Here is a 21,251-nt window from a genome sequence, read left to right as displayed (position 1 = left end):
GACAGACATTTGCATTTAACAAAGGAGTGGCTGTATGACAGGTCAGACCTGGTATATATATCTCCGTAGAATAAGTCAAATAGTAACAAAATTGCAGTCAAAAACCGGAAGTAATGTTTACACAGGACTTCTGTCTTTTTATTATTCCATAACAAAACAAATACAGCTTGCACACTACAGCTTAAACACAAAAATAACTCCTGCTTATATATATAACTTCCTTGTCTACCATGTCTATACAGGTGGCTTACTACCAGCCACTCAACAAAGCAGTCAACAAAAATGTTCTACTCACACAAGGTAAATGTCCCCTCAATGACCTCAACTTAGATCAGCAGTTCCTCACAGCCTCACTTACAGAATAAGGCCATGTTCACACAGCGTAAAATGTGCAGAATGTTCGCCAGTAAAATGCTGGCAGACATTCCTCAAATTTGCACGATCTGACGGACGTTAGGACCGCTTGGAAATGCACATCTCATAGACGGTAATGCATTTTCAAGCAAAATCTTCAAAAATAATAGATATGTCTAATCTTTCTGCGGACTCCAGAATCGGGATTTCCACGGCAGAAACAGCTGCCGCAAAAATTTCACCATGTGAACAGTGCAGCAAAATCCCATGAAAATCAATGCGGAATATTCCGGCGGAATTCTGCACGGACATTTTGCCATGTGAACATACCCTGACTCTCATATCGATTTAGGACCCAGTAACAAGTGACAGCATCTATGCTGATCTGGGTTATTCTAAAAACCTGAAGTTGCCCAGGAAGGAGATAAAAGCTTTTCATTCCATAAAAATCCGGGCCAGATAACAGGACTAGAAATGTCCCTAGAAAACTAAGTCTCCCCAGGCATATTAACTCTTTCCTGGATTTCCCATATCTTACCTGCCTTTCCCTGGATATGCACTTCCTGAAACCTGTTAACCACATATGACAGGTACCTTAAGAAAATATAGTAATCCTCGACCAACATTACTGTCACTGTCTCACTATATATCTGAGGAAGAGACTTCTGTATTGTACTTTTCTAATCTTTTTTTCTCCACTCAACTCCCCTAAAATACTGGACACCCCACAGACCACATTCAAGTCAATGGGATCGGTCAGGACTCAGGGGTGTCAGTTGTGCTCCGACCCGTTTAGGGTCCGGTTGTCGCAAATAAAAAAAGAGCCCAACAGACCCTAAATAAGTCAGACCTAGCCTATAACTGACCTGTGACTGTGCTGATAATAAACAGGCCTTTATGGGACATTAACTAAACACATGACAAGTTTAGCTTTGCTACAGCTGGATAATAATGCACATTTAGGGAGAAAGAAAGGGATCACAGTTAGACTTATGGCTGTGCCGTATTTTTAAACACAAAATAACTTGCGGGGAAAAAAAAGAAAAAGGCAACCAGTTATATTAATAATTTGACCTTATTGTGAACTAGAATAGCAACAATAAGAAGATATCATGAGCACAACCTGTCTTAATCCCCTTTTGGGTATATGAACATCATAGAACCAAAACAGAGAGCAGTTTTATTGGGGAAAGCATCACTGTCTTTAGATCTTTTTTTTTTGCTGATATTCGGCAGATGAAATGTTGCATGTGCGCCAAAACTTTTTTTGGCGATTTTACAAAGTAAGCAAAAAGCTACAAACAATTTTTGGAAAGTCAATTTCAATTTGCAGGGGTAATGTATTTATCAAGTGTGAATGTCGCACAAAAAGTTGCAAACCCCTCCAAGACACTGCAAATCTACACAAGCCCAGACCTGGCTTACCAAATCGCCTTTGGAAAGCTCTTTCAAAAAGTCGCACATCTTTTGCGAAACTGCTACTTTTTTGTGCAAAAAAAGTCGGACAGCAGGAAACATACAAAATGGTGTTCTGAAGGGATTGGTTTTTTACTTGCTCAAAATAAATAGGTTGCAAAAATAAATGACTTAAAAGACAGCAATGATAAATCTCCCCCTATATGAGCAACTCCTGTTCTGGAGCATTATAATCATCATTGTATTCCAATACAGTCATTCATCTGAATGGCTCCCCAAAATGCATGGCTGATCAAAGTTTGTCACCACAAAATGCCCTGAATACTGGGAACAGGACCCAGGGCAATCAGCCTATGTTCTGGAAGTGCTTGACTTGACTTTGAACAAACAACCCCTCAAAGATTTTTTTAGATTGGGAGAAAAAACAGTACTATTAATAAATCAGATAAAAAAAAAATGTTTTTTATATGAATTTATATAAAATGTATATATTACATGTAGTCAATTTCAGTTCCAGAGATTCGAGGCCTAGCTCTGGGCTGTCCTTGCTGTCTTCAGCTGGTGCCTTTTCTTCAAGGAGATCATCCTCTCAGTCAACTCCTGTCATTAATATTCATTCACCTCCTGAAAACAACATTGAACCATTGGATTTGTCTGGTGTTGGACGAGAACAAGATGCCTTGTCAGGTTGGTAAAGTCTTACTTAAGATCTAAAGCATACATCTGACCACGTTTGCCAAAATAAAATAATCAAACATATCAATTTCCATTGTGAGCTTAAAGGGGTATTCCGGGCAAAAACATATTATCCCCCTATCCAGCCTGCTGCTGAGACCCCCGCAATCTCCCTGCAGCACCCGCATTCTATGAATCTCCAGTTTCGGAAACCTCCGGGTTTCCGGGACTGTGGACGTGACATCACGCCAGGCCCCCTCCACTCATGTCTATGGGAGGGGACGTGACGGCTTGGTGGTGAGGGCTTGATAAGCTGCAAACAGCAAGATAGGCAAATATTGTTAAGCCCAATACCAATAAAGAGTTCCATAAGCTGGAGAAATAGCCAGTCAGGAACACATTAGAACACTATTGGGATCATACGAAACAACACAGGGCAGTACATACCTATGATAATGAGAAGCCGGTCATGGCTGCCAGTGAGCCTGGAGATGCCGCTGACCCGAGCCGTGGGTCCAGCGCTTAAAAAGCCCAACGCTGCGCATCAATGTGCGCTGCTTCCGGGTGTGTGGTGGGCATAATGACGTCACATCTGGTCCGGTGACATGCATGTAGACATCAATTCCTGTACAGTGGAACACAATCAAGCATTCCAAAATGGCGCAGGAAATAAAGTGGGGGCTACTGAGAGAACTTACTCGCTGTATTCATGATAGTCATGGGATAAAGCCTTTTTTTTTTTTTTTTTTTGGTTAATTGAAGCAATAGTAATGATATATACCTGATTCTAAAGAAGGAGAGGGAAATCAGATTGCTAAAGCAGGAAAAATGCAAAAGGTACCTACCACAAAATAGTAATGTTAGATAAATGGTGCAAAAGAGATTGCATCATTAAGGCCAGAGGGGGTCACCGTTTTCAAATGGTATATCCATCTGGCCTCCATCTGGAGGAGTTTGTTGTCAAGATCGCCTCCTCTACTGTCCAGTTTGATTGTCCCAATGGTTTTTAAGAAAACACTAAGGGGGGGGGGGGGGGGAGTGGCGTGATGCTGATGCATGTGATTTGCCAGAGTTTTATCTCTCCTATTTTTTATATCACCCACGTGTTCCAAGTGTGAACTGTCTGTGGGTCTTTCCCACATATGTTTTGGGGCAAGGGCAAGATGCCAAGTAAACCACATCTGTCCAGTACTAATGTAATGTATACTCTACTGTTGCCTCCTCTCACTCCCTGATGAGCCCCTAGAACCCAAGGGCGAAACGCTTTGGCAATTGAGATCCACTGATTTACGTTCAATTGTATTGTCTATGTTGTTCTCCTATCCCTATCCACACTTAGTATCAGGAGATCCCCACTTAGTCAGGTAGGGACCCCAGTGTAGGCACTCACCTGTATCCTAATCCCCCATCCCAAGCACTTTTTGTACATCACTTTATATTTTTGAATAGATAAAAATCTATTTTTAATATTATCTGAGCCTGATTGGTGATTCTCTAAGAATTATATAATTATGAATAGAACAGCATGAGCTGCATATATCAGGTATACAAGAGATGACAGGGAGAGTTTGCAGCCAAACAGTGCAAGTAAGTAAAATAAAGTATATTACAAAGTTTTCCCTATGCGTCCAGTGAAACCTCATATACAATACAGTTGCGATTTAATGCAAGTGTCCTCCCAGTAATGTCAGCATTCAGATGTCTTGCCAGAATATTAATTTCCGTGGAAAACTTTGCTTTTTTTTTTTTTTTTTTTTTTTATATCAACTGGTGCCAGAAAGTTAAACAGATTTGTATATCACTTCTATTAAAAAAAATCTTAATCCTTCCAGTACTTTTTAGGGGCTGTATACTAAAGAGAAATCCAAAAAAGAAATGCATTTCCTCTGATGGCATGACCACAGTGCTCTCTACCGACCTCTGCTGTCCATTTTAGGAACTGTCCAGAGCAGCATATGTTTGCTATGGGGATTTTCTCCTGCTCTGGACAGTTCCTAAAATGGACAGCAGAGGTCAGCAGAGAGCACTGTGGTCATGACATCAGAGGAAATGCATTTCTTTTTTGGATTTCTCTTTAGTATACAGCCCCTAAAAAGTACTGGAAGGATTAAGATGTTTTAATAGAAGTGATTTACAAATCTGTTTAACTTTCTGGCACCAGTTGATTTAAAAAAAAAAAGTTTTCCACGGGAGTACCCCTTTAAATCTTATGTCACAAAAAAGACAAGCCCCTAGAGATCAGCTGTTATCAACAGGGAAAGCTACAATGTAGTATAAACTACCCAAACCTGATATTTCCATCATTGTGTGTGTCACTACTATAACGCCTATAAAAATAAGAAAAAACCATGACCATATGTTTAACATGATCTAAACAATAGTTCATTTTTACATATTCCGTTTAAAGGGGTACTCCGGTGGAAAACTTTTTTTTTTTTTTTTTTTATCAACTGGTGCCAGAAAGTTAAACATATTTGTAAATTACTTCTATAAAAAAAAATATTAATCCTTCCAGTACTTATTAGCTGCTGAATACTACAGAGGAAATTATTTTCTTTTTGGAACACAGAGCTCTCTGCTGACATGATGACCACAGTGCTCTCTGCTGACACCTCTGCCCTACAAATCTGGCACCAGTTGATTTAAATAAAATAAAAAAAGTTTTCCACCGGAGTACCCCTTTAAACACTCAGAGATTGGCTGGTGACTGGTTCACTCACCTTTATGTAATCTATCATATTTATAAAACAAGGCTTGACCCCTGTATATACAAAGCATTTGTATGTGCTTTTGTCTCAACCCCATCCCTCATAGGCTTCTTTCACACTACCGTCATGTTCCTGCATTCTGACACCCGTTACGGGTCATGAAAAAATTGATGAAATAACTGAACACAATGGATGATAGCGGATGACCAATGTCCGTTATTTTGACGTGAATCTGAAAATAGAAAGGGGAGAAGGCTCTCTCATGTGCAGGATTCCAAGTAATCCCACAGGTCGGAGGGGGAGGAGGAAGATGGCCCCTTACCAAAGTTGGTTGTGTAGCATAACCAACAATGGGAAGCACATATGTAGTAAGCTCTGACTGCAGCTGTCCAGTCCCAGGGTAGCATGGACTATAAAAGGACTTCAGAGACTAACCGGATACCCGGCGCTGTTTATATTTAAAAATGCATGGATCCGTGGATATATCAGAAGAGTAGCTTTATTGTTACATTCATGCAACGTGTTTCGCTGCGCATGGGCAGCTTCATCAGGGATATCAAATGGGTAACAGGCACCTGTTTAAATACCTGGTGGTGTTAACCCCTTAATTAACAACTGAGCTAAAACTTATACATATATATAACATATAGCAATACACATACTTCAAAAGATGTAAAATACAGAGAAAATGAAAACATATATTCATCACTCAAAAGAAAAACTCTGCATGCAAAACAGCAGTGTGAACTGGCAAGCTGTTTCATAAAATTGGTTGTGTCAGAATCTGTCAGAATTCTGCCTAATAAAAATTATTTCATTTGTTTCTCAGTTTTGTTTTGATTCTTTCTTTAAAAAAAAAATACATAAGTTATCAGAATGTATATATTATTGAGGCATACCTAACTTGTGCATCGTGCTTTTTCTGTGAAAATGACAGGTGATCTGAAATATGTGGGAAATACCCCAGAGACTCCACGGCTTCCATCCTCAAATCGCTCTGATGTCAGTGCTTCCAAGTCCAAATCATCTTCCTCCTCACCCCAGATCTCTTCAAGCCATTCAGGATCCAATACTAAACCAATTCTACCACCTATTCCATCCAGACGCAAGCAATCAACAACTTAGTTTGTGTTTCAAATAACATGATGCTCATTTTCACAGTTTTGACCAGTTTTATTATTTATGATTATTTCTTTTTTTTTTTTTTTAGATTGCATTGTCTGGATTCTTGTCTGTAAGGAATAGATTTTATGCAGATCAATTTATAATATATTTACAGTTTATATTGCATTTGCAGAACATATTTACATGTTGTTTGAACAATAAGGTTATATTCACATAGCCAATTTTCCGCATAGATTCTTGAATTCCACGTCGGCATTAATTTGGCTAGAATTCCGCATCCTTCCAGCCTTTGTGGAATTCATGCAGAATTCCGCAGTTTCCTGATTAATTCCGCATGATCCTGCAGTACACTTGAAAAGGTGGCCTTTATTTAATTCAAAGGTTAAATTCTGCATGCATTCCATTCCACACCAATTCCGCATTTTTTGCAGAATTTCAAGCCCTCTTGACTTCAATGGGATTCCGCAGCCGAATTCCGCAAAAATATAAGACATGACCTGTATTTTTGCTGAATGCGGACTTTTAGCTATGGACTGTCCACAGCAAAAATTCTGCAGTGTGAATTGGGTAGAAATTCCAGTGGAATTATAATGTGGAATAAAGGCTATGTTCACACAGAAGAATTTCCACATGGAAAATCTGAATGTGTTTATAGCCTTATTAACTTCCGTGGGATTCCTCAGTCCCATTCACATTGCAGAATTTTTGCAGCTAAAATTCTGCATTGCCCAAAAATGTAAATAATGTCTTAAATTTTAGCAGAATTCTGCTGTGAAAGCCCATTGAAGTCAATTGGACTTTCTTTTCTCCACTAAATGCAGATATTGTGCGGAATTCGCTCAAAATGTACCTTTAAAAAAAAAAAAAAAAAAAAAAATTTCAGTGCACTGTGGATTCATGCGGAATTTATGCAGAAAGATGCAGAACTTCGGACAAATTAATCTTGATGCAGAATTCAGCATCTATGTGGGATTTCTGATGTCTGAACACAGCCTTACATGTGGAAATCCATGTGGAAATCCTGCCCTGTGAACATCGTATAAGATGCACCTTACAATAAGACACAATCAAGTAAAAAGAATCTAGGGCCTCTCCTGACATGTTTGTTTTGGTAAATAATTGGATATCCTATAACATAACAAATCTGTAACATCTTTTTCTTAAACTTGTTGTTTCCTTCCTCTGTTATCTCTCTCTTTATAATAAATGTACGATCCAGCATCACAATTCCCCTTTCCAATAGGGCAGTGTTTGCCAACCAGTGTGCCTCCAGCTGTTGCAAAACTCTCAGCATTTCTGGACAGCTAAATGCCAAGTTGTCAATTCATACAGTTCCAGGAGAAATATCAATGAAGCAAATATAGAATTCTGTGCGTCTCATCAGTTATATTGGACTAACTGTGGCACTTAAAGGAAAACTATCACCCTGATCACCACACTAAACCCAATACACTGGGTTATAGTGTGGGTGACCGGGAATTCATAGAGGGGTCACTCACTATAATCGGTGCTGTTGTTACCAAAATATTGGCTGGTGAAGTTCCCCTTCTGAATTCAGGGAGTTGTGTGTAGGAGGCAGGGCCCCACCAGCTGGCCGCCCCTGCATCTTTCTGTCTTCTCAATCAGCCGTCCCCTTAGTTAGCATATTCATATTCTTTGACTCCACATCCTAGTGACGTGAGTCGCATTAGTCCTGAGCTCTCATGTCCTGAGCTCTGACTGCTGAAAGCAGTCATGTGAGAGCTGTAGTCATGTGAGAGCTGTAGAGCTGCCGACGCATGCGCTCTACCGACGCTCTACATGACATGTGACTCACATCACTAGGACGTGGAGTCGCAGAATATTAATATGCTAACTAAAGGGACAGCTAATTGAGAAGACCAAAAGAAGCAGGGGCGGCCAGCCGGCAGGGCCCCACCTCCTGAGTGCAACTCCCTGAATTCAGAAGGGGAACTTCGCCAGCCAATATTTAGGGAACCACAGCGCCGATTTTACTAAGTGACCCCTCTTTGGATTGCTGATAACCCAGTGTATTGGGTTTAGTGTGGGTGATCAGGGTGACAGTTTTCCTTTAAAGCGTACTTGTTCTTTTATTTAATGGTCATTCCAAACACATTCCCTCCATGTGATAGCCTTTTTAATTCCTAACATATTTGTAAATTATGTCATTCATTAAAAATGACACCTTACCTCAGAAAAACAGATCTAAAATCCTGGCTGCTACCGTCGGTGTCTCACCTCTCTGCAAGTTAAATCTGGCTCTAGATCAGCACATATTACTTATATAAGTAGGGGTGGTGAATACCATGTGCAGAAGAGAAGACCTAAGCTGTGTACCTGCAAGCTGAGCCAGTCTGTGTGCTGTAATTGATCCACACTGCTCTTCAAAAGGTAAATCAAGGCTTCCCTCTAACCCCCAATATAAAGATCATGGCAGCTGAAAATACCAGTGTACCTAATACTGTATGTTCACAGTGCTGCAGTGTAATCTTTCCCCCTCTTTAATCTTTAGCAGTCATCTGCATAGTGTAAACCATTCCTTACTGTGATGGCTTTTTTTTCTTCCCTTTCTGCTGACATAGCACCATGCACGCCCAGTGCATCAGTAATGCCTTGTCCCTCCACATGCCATCTAGTACTATACTGTTTAAAGCATCAGCTCAGCACAATACCAATCTGTTACAAGGGTTGTCCAGAAAAAGAAACAACCTGTGTATGGTGTCAAAAAGTATATCAAAGGAACAATGGCTAATAAAATTATATTAATAATTATATTAATTATTCTTACAGTCTTTGGACAGTAATTTGCAAAGAAGAAAGACTAGTGGCCAAGATTTAAGAGCCTTTTTTTCTGGAGCGAGGCTGGGTTTCCTCATGGCAGTTTTTTGGAGATCTGCCACTGCAGTATTTGAGCCAAAGCCAGAAGTGTATTCAAAGGAATGGGAAATATAAAGGAAGGACTTATATGTCTCCTTCCTGCTGGATCCACTTCTGACTTTGGCTCAAAAACTGCAGTGGAAGTTTTAAAAACAAAACTTCCAAGTGGAAACAGCCTTAGGAGTCATTGTTGCTAACTGAAGTCATTTACAAACATGTTATTTATTGCATAAGCACTCCAAGGAACTATACTTGTATACTACAGCAGATAATTGTAACTAAGTCAAAACAATATTAGTTTTATAAAAATATATTATATTCTCTACAGAACTGCACAGGAATTTGCATGAATGGAGGTTAACCGGGAGTTGTAATAAAAATGGTGACCTTTGCTTGTGCATTATGGGCTTAACATAGGTAGTAAAAGCAGAACATGGGTCTCTCTAGTGACTTCTTTGTGGACCCAGATTTTTTTTCTTCTTCAAACATGTAAAATATGCATTTCATTTTTTTATTAGAAATAAAAAAAAGGTGTTGCATCGCCCTACAGAAAATGAGTATTGTTTGCAAGTAATACAAAGACACAAATAGAACACTTTAATAGATGTGCACAAGAATGCATGGCAATAAACAGGTAACACAATAATGAAGAGGAAAAAGATAAGGGAAGAGAAAAACACTACTAACTACACTATGTTCTATTGAGAGGACAACTCTGGGGACCTTAGGAACAATGAAGTGCCGAAAGTGAGTACCATTCAGTAAACCTAAATGGCTGCACACTGTCCTCAATGTGGGGTTTGGAATAATGGGCAATGAGGAAAGTTCCATTCAGGGAGGAAGCACTTAGCGTGAGTTTCTTTATGTCTCTTTGAATCCAGATGGTCAGCATACAGAAACATTTTGAGATCTGCCACCACTTCCAAAAGGTCAGACATGTTAGGTTTAATTCAGTGATGAAACAATGTCCATTTTACAACCAAGAGGATAGCATGAAGGGGGGGGGGAGGGGGGCACCATTCTTACACCAGAAAGTTCAAAAGTGGTGGGAGTAAGACTCTCTAATATGACCTCCTTGGGTCTAATGGGATATAGATTTTCTATTGTTTCAATATACACTGCTCAAAAAAATAAAGGGGACACTAAGATAACACATCCTAGATCTGAATGAATGAACTAATCGTATGAAATACTTTCCTCTTTACATAGTTGAATGTGCTGACAACAAAATCACACAAAAATTATCAATGGAAATCAAATTTGTCAACCCATGAAGGTCTGGATATGGAGTCACACTCAAAATCAAAGTGGAAAACCACATTACAGGCTGATCCAACTTTGATGTAATGTCCTTAAATCGGTACTCCGGTGCTTACACATTTTATCCCCTATCCAAAGGATAGGGGATGAGATGCCTGATCGCGGGAGTCCCGCAGCTGGGGATGCCCGGGATCATGCACGCGGCACCCCGTTTGTAATCAGTCACCGGAGCGTGCTCGCTCCGGGTCTGATTATCGGCGACCGCAGGGCCGGCGGCGTGTTACGTCATGCCTCCGCCCCCGTGTGACGTCATGCTCCGCCCCTCAATGCAAGCCTACGGGAGGGGGTGTGATAGCTATCACGCCCCCTCCCGTAAGCTTGCATTGAGGGGCGGAGCGTGACTTCACACGGGGGCGGAGGCGTGACGTCACACGCCGCTGGCCCTGCGGTCGACTGTAATCAGACCCGGAGCGAGCACGCTCCGGTGACTGATTACAAACGGGGTGCCGCGTGCATGATCCCAGGGGTCCCCAGCTGCGGGACTCCTGCGATCAGGCATCTTATCCCCTATCCTTTGGATAGGGGATAAGATGTGTAAGCACCGGAGTACCCCTTTAAAACAAGTCAAAATGAGTCTCAGTAGTGTGTGTGTGTGGCCTCCACATGCCTGTATGACCTCCCTACAACGCCTGGGCATGCTCCTGATGAGGTGGCGGATGGCCCCCTGAGGGATGTCCTCCCAAACCTGGACTAAAGCATCCACCAACTCCTAGACAGTCTGTGGTGCAACATGTCCCAGATGTGCTCAATCGGATTCAGGTCTGGGGAACGGACGGGCCAGTCCATAACATCAATGCCTTCCTCTTGCAGGAACTGCTGACACACTCCAGCCACATGAGATCTAGTATTGTCTTGTATTAGGAGGAACCCAGGGCCAACCACACAAGCATATGGTCTCACAAAGGGTCTAAAAATCTCATCTCGGTACCTAATGGTAGTCAGGCTACCACTGACAAGTACATAGAGGGCTGTGCGGTCGCCCAAAGAAATGCCACCCCACACCATTACTGACCCACTGCCAAACTGGTCATGCTGGAGGATGTTGCAGGCAGCAGAATGTTCTCCACTGCGTCTCCAGATTCTGTCACATGTGCTCAGTGTGAACCTGCTTTCATCCGTGAAGAGCACAGGGCACCAGTGGCAAATGCCAAACGTCCTGCAGGGTGTTGGGCTGTAAGCACAACCCCCACCTGTGGACATCGGGCCCTCATACCACACTCATGGAGTCTGTTTCTGACCATTTGAGTGGACACATAGACATTTGTGTGCTGCTATAGCAGCACCCCTTGTTTTAATAGATGGCATCTTAGTGGTTACATACACATTTGTGGCCTGTTGGAGGACATTTTGCAGGGCTCAGCAGTGCTCCTCCTTGCACAAAGGCGGAGGTAGTGCTCCTGCTGCTAGATTGTTGCCCTCCTATGGTCTCCTCCACGTCTCCTTATGTACTGGGCCATCTCCTGGTGGAGCCTCCATGCTCTGGACACTATGCTGACAGACACAGCAAACCTTCTTGCCACAGCTCGCATTGATGTTCCATCCAGGATGAGCTGCTTCTGAGCCACTTGTGTGGGTTGTAGACTCCGTCTCATGCTACCACTATAGTGAAAGCACCGCCAGCATTCAAAAGTGACCAAAACATCAGGAAGCATAGGAACTGAGAAGTGGTCTGTGGTGACCACCTGCAGAACCACTCCTTTATTGGGGGTGTCTTGCTAATTGTCTATAATTTCCACCTGTTGTCTGTTCCATTTGCACAACAGCATGTGAAATTGATTATCAATCAGTGTTGCTTCCTGAGTGGACAGTGTGATTTCACAGAAGTGTGATTGACTTGGATACATTGTGTTGTTTAAGTGTTCCCTTTATTTTTTTGAGCAGTGTATAAGCCAATAGAGATTCGCAAAATGCCTTAAATTTCATACAACCACAAAAGCTATAACAATAATCTATAACCAGAGTAGAACACTTCGAGTAAGCAAAAAAAAACAAGTGGAGAAGAAGAGAAAGAATAGCACACTATAAGGAGAAACACGTATATGAAATGGTGGTTGGTTCCTTTTTCTCCCACCACACCTTGAAGTAGAAAGATAAGATACCCACAGAAATAACTGGGAGACCCGCCTTCGAACCCTCAGTTTACATTATAAAACACCTGGCTGAAAGTAAAACAGGAACATACGAACATAGGATAACATAGCAATATAGTTTGTAAGATAAAAAAAAAAGACAAAGGTGGAGATTTATCAAAACCTGTCCAGAGGAAAAGTTGCCCATAGCAACCAATCAGATCGCTTCTTTCATTTTGCAGAGGCCTTGTTAAAAATTTGAGAAGCGAGCTGACTGCTTACTATGGGCAACTTTTCCTCTGGACAGGTTTTGATAAATCTCCCCCAAAGAGTCTATCGAGTTCAACCTAAAACCCTACTTTGATGTTGATCCAAAAGAAGTCAATCCCCCCCCCCCATGAGGCTGATGCCAATTGCCCCAATAATTTATTCCTGACTCCAATATGGCGATCAGAATAAATCATTGGACAATTAACATTCTAATCTCATAAATCTAGTATCCATAAACTGTAATATATATATATATTTTTTTTTTTTTCCCCAGAAAAAGTTGTAGGCTAGAGATGAGCGAAGTTACAGTGATTCAATTTGTCACAAACTTCTTGGCTTGGCATTTGCTGACTTTAGCCTGCATAAATTAGTGGGCTGGAGACTCTCTTCTTGGGCTGTATCCACCTTTTCCAGCCCACCGGAGCACCTGAAAGCTGAACTAATTTATGCAGGAAAAGTCAGCAAATGCCGAGCTGCGAGGTTAGTGACAAATCGAATCACTGTAACTTCGTTCATCTCTAATGCAGGCCCCTTTGAACATGTTTCTTGAGTCAGGTATCACATCATGTGGCAGAGAGATCTATAGTCTCAAGGGGGAGATTTTTCAAAACCTGTGTAGAGGAAAAGTTGCTGAGTTGCCCATAGCAAACAATCAGCTCTCTTCTTTTATTTTTAAAAAGGCCTCTGAAAAGTGAAAGAAGTGATCTGATTGCTATAAACAACTGGTCAACTTTTCCTCTGGACAGGTTTTGATAAATCTCCCCCACTGTTCTTACAGTAAAGAATCTCTGTCTGTGATGATGGTGAAACCTTCTTTCCTCTAGACCAGTGTTTCCCAAATGCAGTCCTCAAGTCCCCCCAACAGGTCATGTTTTCTGGATTTCCTTAGTCTTTCACATGTGATATAATTATGGGCAGTGAATCAGGCATGACCACAGTTATATCACCTGTGAAAGACTAAGGAAATCCTGAAAACATGACCTGTTGGGGGTAATTAAGGACCACGTTTGGGAAACACTGCTCTTGATGTAGAGGATGCCCCCTTGTCATGGTTACCGGCCTAGGTATACAAAGATCTCTGTACTGTCCATTCATATATTTGTACATTGTGATCAAATCGCCCGTAAGACGTCTTTTCTCCAAACATAATAACCGTAAGCTTGATAACCTGTCTTCGTCCTGTAATCCTCCCATACCATGATTTACCTTTGTCGCTGTTCTCTGCACCTTCTCCAGTTCAGCCATGTCCCTCCTATACACAGGCGCCCTAAAATGGACAGAATACTCTATATGTGGTCTAATGATGTATACAGAGGCAAAACTATTTCCTTGTCACAAGACTCTGTTCCTCTCTTGATACATTCCATCACTTTGCTAGCCTTGGCAGCCGCTACCTGGCACTGATCACTAAAGTAGAGTTTACTGTCTACCAGTACCCCCCTGTCCCCCCTCCCCCAAGTCCTTTTCGGTAGAAGTTTTACCTAATGTTTTATCATTTAGCACATAATTGTACATTTTGTTTTTACGGTCCAAGCGCATAACCTTACATTTACACACATTCAATTTTGTTTGTCATGTCTGTGCCCAAGCCTCCAGCTTTCCCAGATGCTTCTGTAATATTATTTTATCTTCCTCTGTAGTGATCATCTTACCTAGTTTAGTGTCATCTGCAAATATTGAAATTCTACTCTGTAATCTCTCTACAAGGTAATTTATAAACATATTAAAAGAAGTGTACCCAGTACTGACCCCTGTGGTACCCCACTTGTTACTGTCACCCATCCAGAATAAGTTCTATTGATCCCCACCTATCACTTAGCCAATTTCTAATCCATTTAAATATATTCTCCCCTAGCCCCAGCATCCTCATTTTATGTACTAACTTTTTGTGCGGCACAGTATCAAATGCCATAGAAAAGTTCAGATATACAACATCTACAGCTTCACCCTGTTCCAATCGATAACTGACCTCCTTATAGAAGCTGATCAGATTAGTCTGACAGTACCGATCCCGCATAAACCCATGTTGATGCTATGTTAGAAGGTTGTTTTCGTTAAAATATTCCAGAATAGCATCCCTCAGAAACCCCTCAAAAATCTTACCCACAACAGATGTTAAACTTACAGGCCTATAGTTCCCAGGATCCCATTTTGAATATTGGTACCACATTTGCTAAGTGCCAGTCCTGTTGAACAATCCCTGCCATTATAGAATCTTTAAATATAAGGAATAAGGGTCTGTCTAGCATGATACATCATTCCTGCAAAACCCTGGGATCGGTGATGTGTGTTTTAATGTTACTAAGGCGGGACCGCACTTCTTGTTGACAGGTGAGATTTGCTGGAGAATTTACAATATCCCTTCCCCTGTTATCTGTCATATATGCATACACACATCATCATGCATACACACATCATCCCCGACACCCCAACCACCGCCCCCCCCTTGCAGAGCCCTGCTGACAGTCACTGACAGTCCACCACAGCCACACACAGCTGCAACGCTCCCCCCCCCTCCAGCCGCCCCTTCCTGGCTCAGCAGCGTTGGCATCTAAGGGTTCGGTCCTGTCTATCATGCACACACATCATACATGCATACACACATCATACACCATGCATGCACTAATCATACATGCCTACACACACATCATACATACACACACATCATCATACATGCATGCACACATAATCGCCCCCCCCCCCCTGCAGGGCCCTGCTGCCTGTCGCTGCCAGTCCACCACAGCCACGATGCCCCCCCCCCCTTCCTGGCTCAGCAGCGTTGGCGCCTACACATACATACACACACATCATACATATATAAAACATCATACACCATGCATTCACACATCATGCATGCATACACACATCATGCATGCATGTATACACACAACATACATGCACCCACACACACACATCATACATGCATACACACATCATAGACACACCATACATACATGCATACACACACACACACACACACACACACATCATCGTCACCATACATGCACATCCTGTCGGCTGGCATGCAGTAGTGCATATAGTGTAGTGGCAGGGGGGCAATGCAAGGGGATCGCGGTTGCGACCTCTATAGCTATGCCACTGGACGCAGCAATGCCTGCTTGTCACTGAAATAAAGCAATATAAATATGACTTCCCGGGGTTGCTCACAGTAGACACCAGTAAACATGGTGCAGAGCTGGAAGGTTCAAGTCTGATTTGGTGGAACCTTTCAACTCTACAAAGATGGGGAAGCCCCAAGGCCTCTGGCAGTTCTCCCTCACACAGACCAAAGAGCTCCTGTGCTCTCACAAATTCAGGTAGGCCCGCAACATTCAGAATATTATGTGTTCTTTTGTTTAAACTCTGCTAACAGCATCTGAGTGCCATTTTCCTCAATTCAACCTGAAAGGATGGTTTGAGGGGTAGCCTGCAGAATGTGCTGGACATCTGGTGATGTGTCAGGCGACTTTCACGGCCAGTAGTTTGTAGAGAGTTGTGGCAAGAAGGAAAGCTCTATTGGAGACGCAAGTGTGAGCACCAGCGCCATCTTAGAGAGAGTAGATATTAAGTGCCTCGCTGTCCAAGTCTTTCTCCAAGGTTTTTTGCGAACTTCTCAAAATATAGCATTCCAATCAAAATCTCCAAATGGCAAGGGTGTCAAAGGCAGCATGTAAGGCTATTTTAGCAAGTATCTGGCTGGTGCAAGCAGGTATACAAGAATATGGGAGACACTTGCAGAGGAATACTGTGCTAACATTCACAAACATCACTCAGTATGTAAGATCCGGCAGTAAACAGCTACCTGGAAAAGATGGCATAAGAGAGAGGTGATTTACATATCCTTTCATGTGATGCGTTTAGTTTTGGTCATCAGCTATCATGCTGGAAAATTAGACATTATGGGTCCAACCATAATGTTTTAGTTTCTTTATGACCCACAAAGCGTTCATTGTAACCATTAATGACCCAAACTCACATGTGGATTTATACATAACCCATATTGGTCAAAGAATGTATGTAACAAACAATACTGCTAATGCTTTGTTGGAACCACCACAACATTTACTTCTATAGGCTTTCTTCCACATTTATGCCCTGATTACCTAAAACATTTGTTGAAAGACACAATTGCTTCTTTACCTGTCAGGAAGGCACACATATTAGGGATGCAGTCTTGTAGAAACTACCAATGTCTAATAAATCTGGTATCTAATAAATAAGTCAGAGGGTTGCTGGCACCAACTAAATCATGCAGCACTATGATTATGCAGACGCTGCCATTCCCATAGATGGCAATGTATTCCATTGGATTGGGCCGAAAGAATGAGCAAGATCATTTTTTGGAGCAAGATCATTTCTTGGCATCAGAATTTCAGCATCAAGAGCCCAGGGATCCACTGTACTCTTGGAATGATGCAAGAAAAATCAAAGCACTAGAGTCATATTTTTTTTTTTTTTGGGGGGGGGGGGGGGGTCGAGAATATGTGTATGCACATCTGCTTTAGTAAATATTTTTTGGTAATTGCATAGCTTATGGTTACTATTAAAGAGTTTTCCGATCTTATAAAGTGATGACATAATGCTGGAATCCTATCCCTTTATGATAGTTGGGGCTTCCTCCTATGTAACACTTACCAATCCTGATAAAGAAGGGTATAAAAGGCATACAACTTTCATTTTTCAGAGGCCTTTTCAAAAATTTTAAAAAGCTATCTGGTTGCTATGGACAACTCAGCAACTTTTCCTCTGGACAGGTTTTGATAAATCTCCCCCACTAACTTCTGTACTTGTGTTTCAGGTATATTGCTAGCATATGTTATACCTTTATGATAGGTGGGCCCCCTCTTATGGAACCCTTACTAATCCTGAAAAAGAACAGTAAGCAGAGCTGGTGTAGTGTTTGATCATCTTTAATATTCCTGCTATGCAGAAAATCATTTACAAGGGGACACAAACTACTGAAAAAATAGAGACACAACCAAACATGACATTTACTAATCCATTAAGAATTACAAAGAAAATACAAGTAAAAATATAGGAGTTCATTCTACAGAAAAATATCCCCAACCCTACCCAAACAATGCAAGTATATACATATACTGTGCAACATGAAGAGGTTTATAAATAATCATGTAGGTAAAATAATGCACAGCATGGTAGCCAGAGGTATGAAGACACTGAAATAAATAAGAAGGTATACAAACTAATGAAAATAAACAGGTAAGGGAGAGGAGGACGCCACCACAATGCATGTTTCGGCGCAGCCTCCTATATTTTTACATATATTTTTGTATTTTCTATGTGACTTTAATGGATTAATAAATGTTATGTTATTATTTTGTTATATTCAGTAAAGTTTATTCGTTTATAATTGTGAATATGCATATTGACGCAATGGAAATCATTGTCAACGATTTCCATCATCGATTAATCGGTCCTTAGGGGGTGTGGCCTAGTAACCTTGTATACCTACTAGTGTTACTACTTTCCATGCCTTTTAGCCACTCAGTCTGCCCCTAAATGTCCCCCTCCATCTCTCCTTATCATCCAATGCCTCTGGGTGATTTTTTGAAGATACTGCTGGCCTGCAACATCTGCGATCTACCTTCAGCTCTGAGACCACGGCCTGGAGTGCAGTCCGGAAGCAGGAGCCACCCGTCACAAAAAGCCTGTAGCCCTGAAATCGCGGGAGCCCCCCTGGTGGGCCAGAAGCTTTGTTCTCCATTCTTAGCGCAGTGATAGATCTTCCTGGTGCAGAGAGGATGGCCATAACTTAGGTCTGTGAACTGTTCCTTCTCCCTTTTAGCGAGACTCAAAAGTTACAGGGTTATCCACCATAAGGTGATTTTAGCACTTACCTTCCAGACAGTAATGGACATGTTTAGGAAGGATCTGCACTTGTCTTGGGGCTAAATGGCTATGTTGTGAGATTACCATAATGCTGTGGCTAGCTTTTTCTGAACTGGATATTTCCTGTTGGAATCCGTTCTCTCAAACTACACATGCCATAGTTCCTTGTTTGTAAGTGTGAGGTCAAGATTCAAAGACCAGTGTTTTCTAACCAGGGTGCCTACAGCTGTTGCAAAATGATCTCTCTCCCACTCAGCAGTCGCTCCACCCATTAAAGCAGACAGGCTCCCTCTGATCACCTGACTAGTGATGTCACGTCTCGATGCACTGTAACCTGGGAAAACCTGAGACCTGAGTAATTTTGTATGCTGTTAAATATAACTATTGGGGTGAAAATCACAGAAAAATTGTGAGAAAACCGTCACACACAGGTACAGACACTATGTTATGAACTACACAAAGTTTACAGCGCCGTAGCATAGTAAAAAAATAAATAAATTCCTGAATACCCCTTTAACCCTTCAGGGGCAGTCCCATTTCTTTTCTCTCCTGTTAGTTATCCCTTCAGTTGCTGTCCCTTCACTCTTACCCTCTGTAAACCCTTCATGTGCTGTCCCCTCTCTTTTCTCCCCTGATAAACGAAAACTGTCAGTCTGTGTTATAGTGTGGGTAAACAGGATTCCATAGAGGAATCAGGACGTGAGAGCTGGGTGAAATCTTCCGGCACATGCACTCTGCAGACATAGAGCTGCACTCACGTGACCTGTGACTCCACGTCACAAGGACGTGGAGTTGAAGATAATGAATATGCAAATAGTGGGAGCGGGCTTAGGACCTGAAAGAGGGAGGCAGATGTGGCCAGTCGGTGAGGGCCCCACCTCCACCGTCAGGCCCCTCTCATAGAGTTGCATTGAGGGGGCGGGGCGTGACATCATGAGGGGCGAGGCTATGATGTCACAAGCTCCTGGCGCCGGCTCTAGCGTTCGGAATTTGTTTGTTCTAAATGCTGAGCAGCGGAGTCCCCCTTTTTTTTCCACCTGCTGTTTACTTTTCACAAGGCTATTTAAACAAAAGTTCATTTTCATTCCCATTCAGTAAACTTTTTATAGCATACTTTTTTAAAGTTAGGTTTTATGGCATACTCCTCTTCTCCTGTCAGCAATCATAAGTCAATAGAAAGGCAGGTAAAATTCCTTTTTTTAACCTTTTGATAAATATTCTTACAATATTATTTCCCCACAAGCTGTTCTTTGGGTCACAACAAAATTTATTTTTGTGTTAGGTAAACTTTGTGTACAACTGGGTATACTGGCTAGAATCGTGGTAGGAATCTCTCACTCATTAAATAGTATACATAAGAAAAGGGGAAAGGGAATAGGGAAAGGGAATATTAAACCCTTAATGACCAAGCATTTTTCTGTTTTTGCACTTTTGTTTTTTTCCTCCTTACCTTTTAAAAATCATAACCCTTTCAATTTTGCACCTAAAAAAACCATATGAGGGCTTTTTATGTGTGCCACCAATTCTACTTTGTAATGAAGTCAGTCATTTTACCCAAAAATCTACGGCAAAACGGAAAAAAAAAACATTGTACGACAAAATTGAAGAAAAAAAACACCATTTTGTAAATTTTGGGGGCTTCCGTTTCTACGCAGTACATTTTTCGGTAAAAAAATGACACTTTATCCTTATTCTGTAGGTCAATACGATTAAAATGATACCCTACTTATATAGGTTTGAGTTTGTCGTACTTCTGGAAAAAATCATAACTACATGCACAAAAATTTATACATTTAAAATTGTCATCTTCTGACCCCTATAACATATGTTTATTTTTATTATGTTTATATATTTTTTTCTATGGAATTTGGGAAAACGGGGGTGGTTTATACAACGGCCGGGACCCGTGGCTAATAGCGCGCGACATTGATTGCGGTGCCGTGCGCTATTAACCCTTTAGACGAGCCGTTCAAAGTTGAACGCCGCGTCTAAAGTGAAAGTAAAGCAGTGCCGGTTAGCTCAGGGAGCTGTTCGGGATCGCCGCGGTTAAATCGCGGCATTCGGAACACCTTACATGACAGCTGGAGGGTCCCTACCTGCCTTCTTGCTGTCCAATCGCCAAATGACTGCTCAGTGCCTCAGTTTCCTATGAGAAGCCAGTGATCAATGTAAAGGATCAGTGTGTGCAGTGTTATAGCCCCCTATGGGAGCTATAAAATTGCAAAAAAAGTGAATAAAGATCATTTAACCCCTTCCCTAATAAAAGTTTGAATCACCCCCCTTTTCCCAATTAATATTGTATTAAGTATTGCCGCGTGCAGAAATGTCCGAATTATAAAAATATATCATTAATTAAACCGCACGGTAAATGGCGTATGCGCAAAAAAATTCCACAGTCCAAAATAGCGTATTTTTGGTCCCTTTTTACATCATAAAAAAAATGAATAAAAAGTGATCAAAAAGTCCAATCAATACATAAATGGTACCGCTAAAAATGCTCATGAGCCCTCATACCGCCCCGTACGCGGAAAAATAAAAAAGTTATAGGGGTCAGAAGATGACAATTTTAAACGTATACATTTTCCTG

The 21,251-nt window shown here is 41.5% G+C and overlaps 1 protein-coding gene across 1 annotated transcript in view; it reads left to right on the top strand.

Annotated features, from left to right (window-relative positions):
• The window catches only part of LRGUK (leucine rich repeats and guanylate kinase domain containing), a 60,494-nt gene extending 52,784 nt beyond the window's left edge, over positions 1-7,710 (top strand). The window contains exons 19-20 of the mRNA XM_056573179.1: positions 2,282-2,457; positions 6,091-7,710. Of these exons, the coding sequence (XP_056429154.1) occupies positions 2,282-2,457; positions 6,091-6,278 (364 nt within the window). The 3' untranslated portion in view covers positions 6,279-7,710. The remainder of the gene's footprint in view (positions 1-2,281; positions 2,458-6,090) is intronic.
• The last annotated feature ends 13,541 nt before the right edge of the window (positions 7,711-21,251 follow it).

This window comes from Hyla sarda, chromosome 4 (assembly GCF_029499605.1).
Source record: "Hyla sarda isolate aHylSar1 chromosome 4, aHylSar1.hap1, whole genome shotgun sequence".
In the NCBI taxonomy this organism is placed as follows: Eukaryota; Metazoa; Chordata; class Amphibia; order Anura; family Hylidae; genus Hyla; species Hyla sarda.
This window is presented reverse-complemented; position numbering and strand designations above follow the sequence as displayed.